The sequence below is a fragment of the Pseudophryne corroboree genome, chromosome 9, assembly GCF_028390025.1.
Source record: "Pseudophryne corroboree isolate aPseCor3 chromosome 9, aPseCor3.hap2, whole genome shotgun sequence".
Classification (NCBI taxonomy): domain Eukaryota; kingdom Metazoa; phylum Chordata; class Amphibia; order Anura; family Myobatrachidae; genus Pseudophryne; species Pseudophryne corroboree.
Genome location: NC_086452.1, coordinates 268,977,778 through 268,992,289, shown reverse-complemented (window position 1 = coordinate 268,992,289; position 14,512 = coordinate 268,977,778). Strand labels below are relative to the sequence as shown.

General features: G+C 47.9%; 1 protein-coding gene across 3 annotated transcripts in view; it reads left to right on the top strand.

The window, feature by feature from the left end:
- Positions 1–14,512, top strand: part of KIFAP3 (kinesin associated protein 3) — a 631,738-nt gene that overhangs the window by 561,192 nt on the left and 56,034 nt on the right. For 2 of the 3 annotated variants that reach the window (XM_063940293.1, XM_063940295.1), the window contains exon 19: positions 9,021–9,120. In XM_063940293.1, the coding sequence (XP_063796363.1) occupies positions 9,021–9,120 (100 nt within the window). The remainder of the gene's footprint in view (positions 1–9,020; positions 9,121–14,512) is intronic. The other variant, XM_063940294.1, reaches the window with a different exon arrangement.

Genomic DNA, 14,512 nt, shown 5'->3' with positions numbered 1-14,512 from the left:
AAACTACACCTTGGAGTGAAAAGTGTAGATTTGAGAGTGTCTGCTGTTGAAAATCGAAGTCAGTTTGTCCCTGATGGATTCAAATGGAAATTCAGTGTAGGGATACTGTTGACTTGAAAGCCAATGGGGGAGCTCTGGAAAGAGGGGTGGAAAAGGGAGGGTGGGAGAAAATAGGATGGGAAAGACTATGGGTAGGAACGATGTGGGAAAAAGACAGGTAGGTTGGTGGAGGTGGGTGAGGAAGGAGGAATCAGCGGTGAGAAAGATACACATGCAAAGCTGCAGAGCCAGGGCAATGCAACGCAGTGTTTCCATACGAAACCTGGGCACCTTGAGGTATTTGTTCAGTGACTTTAGATTTAGAATGGGCCAATGGGACCAATTGGGTTTCTGAACCAAAAAGACTGTAGAATAGAACCCTTGGCCCTGCTGAGACACTGGAACAGGAATAATGACACCCGATTGTAGCAGTGAGTGAATGACCCCCTTCAGCACCTTGGCTTTGTTGAGGTCTGCTGATGGACTGTTAGGAAAGTATTGTCTGGGAGGATGCTTTAGGAAGGAGAGAGCGTACCCGTGAGAGGCCACTTCTTGGACCCTGGAGTTTGCTGTGATCTGTCACCATGCATGGGCGAACTGAAGAAGTCGGCCTCCTACCCTGGGGTCCCGTCCCATCAGGCAGAGGGTTTATCCTCTGGTTTGGTAGTTGGGTGTCTAGCTGCCCAGGCCTGCTTGGTTTTAGGCTTAGAGGCCTTGCCGGGGTGAGACAGTCTAGGGAAGGTCTGACATCTAGCCTTGCCCGGAGAGTGAAAGGAGGACGTCTGAGGCTGCGTAGAGGAAGCTGAGGGTAGGCAAGTTGTTTATGAAGTTGCCAGGTTAGTGACAATCTTGTCCAATTCTGGCCCAAAAAGAAATTCTCCAGCGCATGAAAGAGCTTCCAGGACTTTCTTGGTATCAGAGTCCGCTTTCCAGGAACGTAGCCAAACTATGCAGCGTGCTGACATGGAAGCAGCCGAAGCCTTAGAGGCTAGTAGAGCAGTATCCAGAGCAGCCTCCCCAATGTAATAGGCAGCATCTCTGTTGTTGGCAATTAGTGACACTTGCTCCGTGGTAGGTTCAGACGTGAAATCATTTTCAAGGGCATTAGGCCAGTTTTCCCTGGCCTTAGCAGGTCTGCCTGTGGCACCTGTAGGTAAATATAAAGATTTAAGACACGCAACCAATTGTCTATCCAGAAGGTCCTTAAAGGGAGGACGCAGTAGGAATCGGAAGAATGGAACTTTTTATTAAAAAAAAATTAAAAAAAAGGTTTGCAGACCTATGCTGTATATCCAGGGAGAACATAAAAAAATGTTCTCCCTGGATATACAGCATAGATCTGCAGACTCGGTCCTCATTACCCCCACAGAGTGCATGTTTTGCAGGTAACCCAGCAGGTGCACAGGTGTATTAATTACTCACAGACACATTTTAAAAGGTCCGCAGGTGGAGTTAATTATTTCACTTGTGATTCTGTGAGGAGACCTGCAAAACATTCACTGTGTGGGGGTAATGAGGACCGAATTTGCAGACCTATGATATACAAGATACTTACTTCCATGTTACCTCCATCCCCCTGCCCCATGCCTTGGACATCTCTGCTTTGCTCGCATACCACCATCAGGCTTCTACCTGCTTGCTTGTACCTCATGTCATCTGTCTGTTGCCCCTCCCCACTAGATTGTTAGCTCTTCAGAGCAGGGCCCTCTTTCCTCTTGTCTAAACCCTCTTCTTGACACATTTCACTCAGCGACCATCTTTACCTGCTTTCTCTCCTGCTGGTAAAGGCTCATCTCTATCTATGGCCGCCAGCCCCAAGTAGTACAATGATTACTCCTTCGCTACTTACATCTAAGCTGTATTATGTTTTGAGAACTGTGTTGCTCTTTGTTACCTGCACTCCATTTTTGTTATTTATTTACTGTTATGCTAAGTTTTGTCTCCCTGTACTGTCCTTTGTACGGCGCTGCGAAACACTTGTTGCGCCCTATAAATAAAATGTAATAATAATAATAATAATGTACCTATAGCAGTAGATACTATAAGGTTTGTTGGCGCTGTAAGCGGATGTAAATAAAAACCTGTATATCAGCTGCCACCTGGTGAAGATGTAGCAAAAGCTAAAGAATATGGAATATAAAACAGGTAGGCGCTTGATAGGAACAACTGATTTTAAAAAATGTATTCCACATTAAAAGACACTTATACAATACACAATAAAAATGCCAATAATAATGGTACTCATATGTTACCTTAAATTTCGCAATAATATATCCAAATTACCACAATCAAACGTAAAAGTAAGAGTCCGTGGAGTTTAAAAAGTATTCAAAAACATAAAAAATAAGTCAAATATAGTTACCACCAGTATTTGTAGCAGGCGGAGCCTCTCAGTAATAGTTCAGTCAGTCTCAACGCCAAGAATGTATAGACGAGTGGTGGATATTAGCTCTGTGTGCAGAAATAACCCGGCTGTGTGTAGTTTATCCACCGTTTCTTAATGCACTTATAATATAGACACCAAATAGGCAATAGATGGCTGCTGCCTCCCTGATATGCGGCAAGGCGACTGCTGATGATACCTGTTTGTAGACAAGCAGCAGATAAAATGGTCTGTGGTGCCGCTGGAGGTGCTCACTATTGTCTGACAGCGGGTCCAGCTGCTGCAAATATCCGTTGGTGAGCGAACAGCAGAACCGCTGCAAGTGTCCGTTGGTGAGCGGGCAGCGGATATGGTTTTGTTGAAAGCCGCTGAGAACGAGCGTTAATAGCTAGTAGCGGGTCCAGCAGTGTTGACAGACGCTCATAAGGTTGCTGCGGCAGGTGTTACTAGGCAGGATGCTCGCGGAGAGGAGTATTTGGTCCAGTAACCCACGGAGCCGCTAGTGGTGTAATGAAATGGAATACTGATGCAAAAAGCCGGCACATGCAGCCACTGATGTGTGTGCTACACGATGACCACTCCAGGGCTCTCCCCTCTGTTTCCTCAACAAGGTTCTCTGCACCTGGGGCGGCTTTGTCAAGAGGCAGAATTAATTTCCTGAGCCTCCCCAATAGATCCTTATATCCTCCAGTGATTAACATTCATAACAGGTGTTCTTTATGAGGACAAGGCTCAGGTGTGTGTAAAGGTAACTCTCACAGTTCTCACATATACTTATACAGAAATATTGATTCATATAACAGAAGAATATATAAAATTAACATAAATGTAAGCAAATACACATGTCATGCGGACAGAATAATTCAACTGATAGAAACACACCGTTCAATTCGGTTATTACTTGTCTCCCACAAATAGAGTAAAGGGACAATATATTTTCTACGGGAGAGACTATCCTGTTTAATCAAAGACCATCCTCAAACTAATTTATATATATATATATATATATATATATATTTCTCGTACGTCCTAGAGGATGCTGGGGTCACCATTAGAACCTTGGGGTATAGACGGGATCCGCAGGAGACATGGGCACTTTAAGACTTTGAAAGGGTGTGAACTGGCTCCTCCCTCTATGCCCCTCCTCCAGACTCCAGTTTTAGAATTGTGCCCAGTGAGACTGGATGCACTACAGGGGAGCTCTATTCAGTTTCTCTGAAAACACTTATGTTAGGTTTTTTATTTTCAGGGAGGTTGCTGGCAACAGTCTCCCTGCTTCGTGGGACTTAGGGGAGAGAGGTATGACCTACTTCTAGTGAGTTCAAAGGCTCTGCTTCTGGCTGACAGGACACCATTAGCTCCTGAGGGTGATGATCGCTGGGTACGCCTAGATGCTCACTCCCGCAGCCTGCCGCCACCCCCTTACAGAGTCAGAAGTCAGAAGACAGGTGAGTAGCAGAAGAAAGAAGACTTCTCTTCAGTGACGGCTTTATGAGGTACCGCGCGGCGGGCGAGACGCTGCGCGCCATGATCCCACACAAATCACAGGCACTGCAGGGCGCGGGGGGGGGGGGGGGGGGGCGCGGGCGCGGCACCCTGGGCAGCATAAAATCCTCAATTTGACCTGGCAAGAGAGGACATTAGTGCCTGGGCACTGTCCGATCCCCCGCCAGTATAAATATTTCTTTATTTGTGAGCGGGCAGAAGCGCGCCATTACGGACTGCTTCCTCAATCCCTCAGCTCACTGCTCGGCGCCATTTCCTCTCACAAGGCTGCAGAGATGCTGGTCCTCCCTTCCACTGTCTGACAACTATCGGGGTGCAAAACGGGGGGGGGGGGGGGGGGGCAGTAGTTTATGGTGCAATATATTAGCAGAAAAGCGCTACAACTTCTGAGGCATTATTTAGTGTTTTCAGGGTTGTTGGCGCTGGGGTGTGAGCTGGCAAATCCTCTCTGTGTCCCTCTAACAGACTTTACTGTGGGTCTGTCCCCTTATAAGCCCGGTGTGTCTGTGAGTGTTTGGTACACGTGTGTCGACATGTCTGAGGCTGAGTGCTCTTCCCAGGAGGAGACTGTATTGGGGACACAGATATATGTGGGTGAGACCCTGTCGGCAACGCCGACTCCTGACTGGGTGAATGTCTTGAATGTGAATAGGACTTGTATTAGTAGGGAGGATGTGTTATCGCAGGTCCAGGACCCTTCGGGGTCACAAAGACGTTCGCTTGCCCAGTTGGTTAACACTGATACCGACACGGACACTGATTCCAGTGTCGACTATAGTGATCCCAGATTAGATCTGAAATTGGCTAAGAGCATTCAGTACATGATTGTGGCTATAAAAGATGTATGGCGTCTCACTGAGGACCCTGTTGGTCCTGATAAACGGGTCTGTATGTATAAAGAAAAGAAACCGGAGGTGACGTTCCTCCCTCTCATGAACGTTCTATTTGAAAAAGTCTGTGAAAACCCTGACAGAAAGTTTCAAATCCCTAAAAGGATTCCGGTGACTTATCTGTTTCCCTCTGATGATAGGGAAAAGTGGGAGTCACCCCCCATTTTGGATGAGGCCCTGTCACGTTTGTCTAAAAGTGCGACTCTCCCAGCACCGGGCACGGCGGCCCTTAAGGACCCAGCAGATCGTAAGCAAGAAACTACGTTAAAATCCATTTATGCGACCACAGGTACGCTGCTCAGATCTGCCATTGCATCTGCGTGGGTGAGTAGTGCTATTGAAAGTGGGCAGATAACTTGTCATCTGACATAGATTCACTGGATAGGGATAGCATCCTCTTGACGCTGGGTTATATCAAGGACTCTGCAGCATACCTAAAGGAAACTGCGAGAGATATTGGCCTTTTGGGATCAAAAACCAATGCCATGGCGGTCTCTGTTAGGTGAGCATTGTGGATTCGCCAATGGAATGCTGATGCAGACTCCAAGAAAAATATGGAGTCTCTCCCATATAAAGATGGTGTCTTGTTTGGGGATGGCCTCGATGATTTGGTATCTACGGCTACCGCGGGTAAGTCATATTTCTTGCCTTATGTTCCTCAGCAACAAAAGAAAATGCACCACTATCAAATGCAGTCCTTTCGGCCCAATAAATACAGAAAAGGGCGAGGCTCTTCCGTCCTTGCTAGTAGAGGGAGGGGAAGAGGTAAAGGATCAACAACCTTGTCGAGTTCGCAGGAGCAGGAGTCTTCCCCTGCTTCTGCCAAATCCACCGCATGACGCGGGGGCTCTCTTGCGGGAGTTTGCACCGGTGGGGGCACGTCTAAAACTCTTCAGTCAGTTCTGGATTCGTTCGGGCCTAGACCCGGGGGTTTTACAAATAGTGTTCCAAAGGTACGAACTGGAGTTTCAAGACGTTCCCCCTCGACGATTTTTCAAATCGGCCTTACCAGTTTCTCCTCCGGATAGGGAGGTAGAAAGCGAGGCTATACAAAAGTTGTGTCAGAATCAAGTCATTATCCTGGTTTCCCCGTCACGACAGGGAGAAGGCTATTATTCAAGCTTTTTCATGATCCTGAAGCCGGATGGCTCAGTCAGACCAATCCTAATCCTGGAATCCCTAAATTTCTACAATAGCGTCACTTACACACATTACACCAGGTAGAGCCCCTGTCACACATTACGCCAGGTAGAGCCCCATTTTACACATTACGCCAGGTTGAGCGCCATTTTACACATTACGCCAGGTAGAGCCCCTTTCACACATTTCTCCAGGTAGAGTCCCCTTTTATAACACACAGCGGCAGGTAGAGTCCCCTTTTACACATAACGGCAGGTAGAGTTTTCTTTTACACACTACATACACCAGATACACCAATACACATACAGATACACCAATACACAGATACATCAATACACATACAATACACATATACACATACGAATACACCTATACATATTCAAATACACCAATACACATACAAAAGCTTCTACAATAGTCAGGGAGCAGGACAGGAGGGAAGAGAACTGCAGGATGCTGTATAGGTTGGACCACCTGCTACAGCTAATACAGGCTGGAACCTCGGTTGCAGCAAGCACAACCAGACATCCCCCACCTACCCTCCCCGGCTGCAACTCGCCATCTTCAGTCCACTGGCCGCCCGCTGCACGCCTTCATCACCCGGACAGGAGACAGAGTGCTGGATAGGAGACCGTGCGGGCACCCGGCGAGGAGACCGTGCGGGCCCCCGGCGAGGAGACCGTGCGGGCCCCCGGCGAGGAGACCGTGTGGGCACCCGGCGAGGAGACCGTGCGGGCACCCGGCGAGGAGACCGTGCGGGCACCCGGCGAGGAGACAGAGCGGCACAAGGAGGGGAGACAGAGCGGACACGCAGGCAAGGCAGCACCTCACAGCGACCCACCATCCGCTTTGGCCACATAGCAATAAATCCGCTACAGCCAAGACGGCCGCCTCTGTCACACCACCAATATTTCGGCCCTACCTGCGGGTGTTGCCGGCGGTCCTACGCCCTTAGTGCACTTGCGATGTGTGCCAGGCACCGCTGGTACACACCTAGTTACGGCCCTGGCCAGCGGTAGCGCCGCTGCACTCCTATCAGGTCATACACATACTTTCACACTTTGTGCTGCTGTGTTTCTGTGTGCTGGTGTCTGCTCCTCAGTGTAACTCCAGGGGCTCTCTAGGGTCTCTGTGGGGGTGTTAGTGGGCTAAGCTGTATTATGGTTGTCCAAAATGTCTGTGGACATGGTTATGTGTACTGCTTGTAACTCAACCCCCTCTTCAGCAGGGTCACTCATGTGTGAACAATGTTCTTTATCACCACAGGGACACAGTTCACAGGCACATGACTGGCTGATAGCTTAAAACGCATGATTCAGAATGTCAATTCAGAATTGGTGGCTGCTAAAAGAGAGAAGTGCTAAGACAATCTATTGATTGTGTGGCTAAGGCTGCAGCTGCCAAGAAGGCTTATTAGCCCCCTCTAGTGGTGTCCCATAAACGCTCACTGCCTCAGGTATTAAAGTCTGATTCTGACTCTGATCAGCTGGATGTGGATGATGATGATATGAATGAGGACAGCTCTCTGTCCCCTGCAGTGGTGGCTCTCATCTTTGCTATTAGAGAGGTCCTCCACATACCAGATCAGGAGGCGGAATCAGATGAGGAATTAGATTTTAATGTTAGACCAAAGACTTCAGCAACATTTCATGTGTCTAAGGAATTAAACTCCCTGGCCAGGGAGGCTTGGTTAAACCCTGATAAAAAAAAAAATTCAGATCCCTCAGAGGTTTTTAACTACTTTTCCCCTCCCTGCTGAGGACAGGAAGATGGGAAAACCACCCGTCAGTTGATACGTCTATCCAGACTGTCCAAAAAATTAGTACTACTGGTACCAGGGGCTGTATCCTTGAAGGAGCCGGCTGACCATAAGTATTGAAACTACGCTCAAGGCAATATTTATACTATTTTTAATAGTTTGTGGGTGGATTTCTCGGGCAGTATTCAGGTGGTCTGACACTCAGTCTACTGACAGGGCTAAAAAGCTTATACTTTAAACACACTTGATACACTTTAATCTTGAGCCGCTGCGGCTGTTGTAATTAACCTGTCACCCTTATATTGTTCACAAACCTTATGTATGCGAGATCTTGCAGTGTCCGCAATCTGCGTACATACGCCGAAAGGGCGTAGTGACTACACAGTTTACGTACACAAGCCTACACGCTGTTAGCACAATGCAGCAGCCCGAGTGGCTGTAAATACACTTTAAACCTTAGCAAGGAAATGGGACACGACACCAATTGTAATTCAAAACTAGGTTGTGGTCTAACCCACCAACGGTTCTTTACTTGCAGGGGGTAACAATATAAACAATACAATCCAATAGAATAATGGCTACAATCAATGGTACATACGTGTTTGGTTTCGCCTGCGCTTCCCAGTCTTGTTCTCAGTCATCAAGGTAGATGACCTTCAGTGTCTGTGTACTGGCCGGGCATGCAGCTGGCTCTTTTATACGATATTCAAAAACCTAACACAATGGATACTGTAATCTCTTTGTCCATTGGACACAGGGATGGTCATTTACAGTACAGGAGAGGTCATAGGTTGGTTTGAATAGGTGGGAGATGTCTATTCCAGGTGCCCTTGCAGGTGGTCTCCTCTGGGTTCCCGCCGCATACCAAATGTACAGTAAACACAGTTAATATTTAGAGACCTTTAAAAGGTTATTAACTTCTGTGGACATGTGAACTAAAAGCTGAGATTTCTCTATTTCAAACATGCGTTAACTTAACGCAATTTTCTAACTGTATAGCAAAAAGTTGCGCCCGAGGGGAAAAAGCCACATAACCTAGTACTTGGCTAAATGAATATGGCCCTAAGAATACGAGTTATTTTTGATAATTAAGTAACATATGTTAACATATTTTTTTTGCAGTGCAGTAATCCAAAAAAGTGTTTTGCCTTTCTATGGAATTTCAGTATTCTTCTTCCATATTCCTACATTAAGTATTTTTTTTTAAACTAAATATATGACAAAATAAGCTGTATTATGTGTTAAATATGAAATATGTAAACATTGGAAAGCTTAATTATCACTTTTCATGCCTTCCTCCTAGAAGGACTGATGCCACCTGAAGGCGCAGTGAGCCCAGACTTTTTCAATGACTATCAACTTCAAAATGGTGACCTTATTGGGCAGCATTCTTTCAGCACTGGGTAACTATAATTTCTTTATATCTATTTTTTTTGTTTTTATGCATGCCCTGAATTCAGCTCCTATGTGTACAGTCCCATTTTACTCATGGTGTGGGTGGGCAACTTCCTTGTAATACATGACTGAATGTAGTCCTACAGTATGTCATTGGAATACAGTGCTGAATGCAGTAGTAAAGTTTAATGCTGTAACTTTTGCTCAGAACCATTAATAGCTATCATGGTTCTGCCAAATCTTTGTGTAGTGTTACTGTGCCTCATGTTCTAATATTTGTGCCTCAATTGATTTTACATTTATATTGGAAACATAAAATTAGTAATTTTTCATGTGCTTTGTATATATTAAAAAAATAGGGTTCTTCTAAATATATTAGACAAAATAATATCCCCCCACCCTTGGGGACTAAATATGTAGCTAACTGTCCAGTTATGGCGAGTGGGAAGTGGGACATAGGGGGTCATTCCGAGTTGTTCGCCTGCTAGCTACTTTTAGCAGCCATGCAAACATATAGTCGCCACCCACGGGGGGGTGTATTTTCGCTTTGCAAGTGTGCGAACGCCTTTGCAGCCGAGTGCAGCAAAAACATTTTGTGCAGTTTCAGAGTAGCTCTGGACTTACTCAGCCCTTGCGATCACTTCAGTCTTTTTGGGGCCGGAATTGACGTCAGACACCCGCCCTGCAAACACCTGGACACACCTGCGTTTTCCCAAACACTCACCGAAAATGGTCAGTTGACACCCATAAACGCCCTTTTTCTGTTAATCACCTTGTGTTCGGCTGTGCGAATGGAATCTTCACTAAATTCATCGCCCAGCATCGATCCTCTTTGTACCCATACGATGCACCTGTGCATTGCGGTGCATACGCATGCACAGTTTTGCCATTGCCTGGAGGAGCCAGTCACAGTTAGGGGAGCTCTACAGAGCTTTTCTAGAAAAGTTTATTTTTAGAGTTTATTATTTTACATGGAGGCTGCTGGCAACAGCCTCCCTGCAGCGAGGGACTAAGGGGGGGAGCAGTGTCCGTCCTGCGGGGTCTGAGCCACTGTCTCCGCTGACTGGACACTGAGCTCCAGAGGGGTCTGATTGTACTCCGCCACAGGGGACCACTCGCCCCAGCAGCATGCCGCCAACCCCTTACAGAGCTGAAGAAGTGGTGAGTGAGACACCGCCCCGCCTAGCAAGCGGGAGGCCGGTGTGAAGATGGCGGCAGCGGGGAGGGAGCGCAGTATTAACTGCGCTCCTGGGAAGGCTCAGTGGCACATGGTGCAGCACTGTGGGGGGCGCCCTGGGCCAGCGCTTACCCCCTACACTGGTCCAGAAGCCTGTCGGGGTTCTCGGAACTTAGCCAGCACAATTTCCTCAGGCCAGTATAATCCATGAAGAGTGGGAAGACAGCGCCATTAAGGGGCGGAGCTTCTCCTCAGAGCGGACCCAGCAGCGTTTCAGCCCCATTTTCCTGCCTGCACAGCGCTGAGAGGAAGAACAGGTCCCTCCACAGCAACTCCAACTATCTATACACGGTACCAGGGGGTTTGTAGAAGGCAGGGGAGGCTGTAATAAGACTGTGTGTCCTATTAAGGTGCACAGTCAGCGCTGACAAGGGGTCTCCCTTTGCTAAAAGCGCTGTGTGTGGGTTGGCTCCAATCTCTATGTCTCTCTTGCTATTCTTGGGGGGGAAACTCTGTCTGCCCTCACGTGTGTGTGTGTGTGTGTGTGTGTGTGTGTGTGTGTGTGTGTGTGTGTGTGTGTGTGTGTGTGTGTGTGTGTGTGTGTAGTGTTCAGTGGTCTCCTTTAGCTATGTCCAGGGACACTGTGTCATATGCTGCAGAGGATTTATCCTCCCAGGATGATCCCATTCCATGTAATCAGGATAGCACTGGTTTAGTAGAGATACCAGCAAGGGAACCGGAGTGGTTTTCCTCTATCAAATCTTGGATTTCTCAGATTTCTGACAGGGTTGCAAGTAATGAATCTGCAACCCAGGTATTACAGAGCTCTATGGCAGTATGGCTGGTTTCTGGTACCTCAGGACTCCCCGCTATATACCCCCACAAACGTGCGCTTGTTCAGGTCACACAAGACGACACGGATACTGATTCTGACACCACAGACGGTGATGGGGATGTTTTGAGGGGATCCACATCTCTTGCAAAGGGAGTGCAATTGTTGATAGAGGCTATCAGGGATGTGTTGAATGTTAAATATACCACACCTGAGCAGGTTGAGGAGGCTTTTTTCACTGAAACGAAAAAAGCCTCGCAAACCTTCCCTGCGTCAAAGGAATTGAATGCTATATTTGAAAACGCATGGGTAAACCCTGAGAAAAAAATTCCAGGTCCCTAAAAGAGTCCAGGTGGCGTTTCCTTTCCCTGAGGAGGATAGGAAAAAATGGGAAAACCCGCCGATTGTTGACGTATCTGTGTCCAGACTCTCAAAGAAGGTGGTTTTGCCTGTTCCAGGATCTACCACCTTAAAGGAGCCGGCTGATAGAAAAATTGATAACACGCTTAAATCAATATACACTGCTTCAGGGGCCATATTACGTCCCACTATTGCGACTGCATGGATTGCAAAGGCAATAGTAAAGTTGTCGGCTACCTTACTTGAGCATTTGGATACAATGGATAGGGATGATGTTGCTTCATATTTAAACAACATACATGATTCAGCAGGTTTTATGGTAGAATCCAAGAAAGACGTGGGTTCCATGGCTATCGGAATATCTTCCATGTCTGTTTCAGCTCGTCGGGGACTGTGGCTGCGCCAGTGGTCAGCCGATGCGGAATCCAGGAAAAGTGTGGAGGCCCTACCCTATACAGGTCAGGCTCTCTTTGGGGAAGCTCTAGATGCGTGGATATCCACGGCTACAGCGGGTAAGTCTCCGTTTCTTCCCTCAGCATCACCTTCTCAGAAGAAATCCTTCTCTTCCTCTGCAACGCAGTCCTTTCGGCCTAACAGGCCTAGAAAGGCCAGAACGTCCAATACCTTCTTTAGGGGAGGTCGAGTTAAGTCCAAGAAACCTGCAGCTGCTTCAGGTACGCCAAAGTCCTCCGCATGACGGTGGACCACACGGCCTGGAGATGGGGACAGTGGGAGCCAGACTCAGACACTTCAGTCACGTCTGGGTATCGTCCGACCTGGATCCCTGGGTGATAGATATTGTATCCCAGGGATACAGGCTGGAATTTCAAAGTCTCCCTCCTCATCGGTTTTTCAAATCAGGCTTACCAACTCTGTTGGCAGACAGCACTGTACTACAGGACGCTGTCCAAAAACTGGTGGAGGCACAGGTCATTGTACCGGTACCACCTCCCATGCAGAACAAAGGTTACTATTCGAATCTCTTCGTGGTACCGAAACCGGATGGTTCGGTCAGGCCAATTCTGAACCTAAAATCATTAAACTCCTTTCTGAGGGAGTTCAAGTTCAAGATGGAGTCTCTCAGGGCGGTGATATCAGGTCTGGAAGAGGGAGAATTCCTGGTATCACTGGATATCAAGGATGCGTACCTCCACATTCCGATCTGGCTGCCGCATCAGGCTTATCTCCATTTCGCATTGCTGAACTGTCATTTCCAGTTCCAGGCCATGCCATTCGGCCTCTCCACAGCACCAAGGGTGTTTACTAAGTTGATGGCAGAAATGATGGTTCTCCTCCGCAAACAGGGTGTGAACATCATTCCATATCTGGACGATCTGCTGATAAAAGCATCGTCCAAGGAGAAGCTGTTGCAATCCATTATTCTCACAACACGCCTCCTCAGGAGTCATGGTTGGATTCTGAGCCTTCCAAAGTCACATTTGGAACCAACCCAGAGGTTGTCCTTTCTGGGAATGATCCTGGACACGGAAGGGCAAAGGGTGTTTCTTCCGCAGGAAAATGCGTTGGTCATACAAGCTATGGTCCGGGATGTCCTGAAGCCAGCCCGGACATCATTCATTTGCCTATTGGGAAAGATGGTGGCCTCTTACGAGGCTCTCCAGTACCACGCTCGGACCTTCCAACTGGATCTCCTGGACAAGTAGTCGGGATCTCATATCCACATGCACCAGAGAATTCGTCTGTCGCCAAAGGCCAGGATTTCACTCCTCTGGTGGCTCCAATTGCCTCACCTTCTGGAGGGCCGCAGGTTCGGGATTCAGGACTGGGTCCTTCTAACCACAGATGCGAGCCTTCGGGGCTGGGGAGCAGTCACTCAAGGAGTAACCTTCCAAGGAAGGTGGTCAAGCCTGGAAGCCAGCCTGCCCATCAACATCCTGGAACTGAGAGCCGTCTACAACGGTCTACTTCAGGCGGCCCCTCTTCTAAGAAATCGGGCCATTCAAGTGCAGTCGGACAACGTAACAACAGTGGCTTACATAAACCGACATGGCAGAACGAAGAGCAGAGCGGCAATATCAGAGGTCACGAGAATACTCCTCTGGACAGAAAAGCACGTGTTGGCGCTGTCAGCCAACTTCATTCCGTGAGAAGACAACTGGGAAGCAGATTTCCTCAGCAGACACGATCTCCATCCAGGGGAGTGGAGTCTCCATCCGGAGGTGTTCATGGAAATAACAGACCTTTGGGGATTACCCCAAATATACATGATGGCCTCTCGTCTCAACAAGAAGCTTCAGTGTTATTGTTCCAGGTCGAGGGACCCACAGGCAGTGGCAGTGGACGCCCTGGTGTCTCCGTATGTGTTCCAGTCAGTGTACATGTTTCTACCACTCCCACTCATCCCAAGAATCCTAAAGGTAATAAGGAGAACGAGGGTTCAAGCGATCCTCATTGACCCAGACTGGCCAAGAAGGGCTTGGTACGCGGATCTTCTGAATCTACTACAAGAAGAACCGAAGCCTCTTCCTCTTCGGGAGGACCTGCTGCAGCAGAGGCCGTTCGCCTATCAAGACTTACTGTTGCTACGTTTGACGGCATGGAAGTTGAGCGCCTGATACTTGCTCGAAAAGGCATTCTGAAGAAGGTCATTCCTACCCTGATACAGGCTAGGAAAGGGGTAACGTGTAAACATTACCATCGTGTTTGGAAGAAATATGTCTCTTGGTGTGAGTCCAAGAAGTTTCCTACGGTGGAGTTTCAACTCGGACGTTTTGTCCTCTTCCTGCAAGCAGGAGTGGATATGGGCCTGAAGTTAGGATCTGTGAAGGTCCAGATTTCGGCCCTATCTATTTTCTTTCAGAAACAATTGGCTGCCCTCCCTGATGTTCAGACCTTTTTGAAGGGAGTTCTGCACATTCCACCTCCCTTTGTACCGCCTACGGCGGCTTGGGACCTTAACGTGGTGTTGCAGTTCCTCCGTTCAGATTGGTTTGAGCCTCTACAGGAGGTTAAGGTAAAATTTCTTACATGGAAGGCGGTCACGTTGTTGGCCTTAGCTTCTGCTAGACGC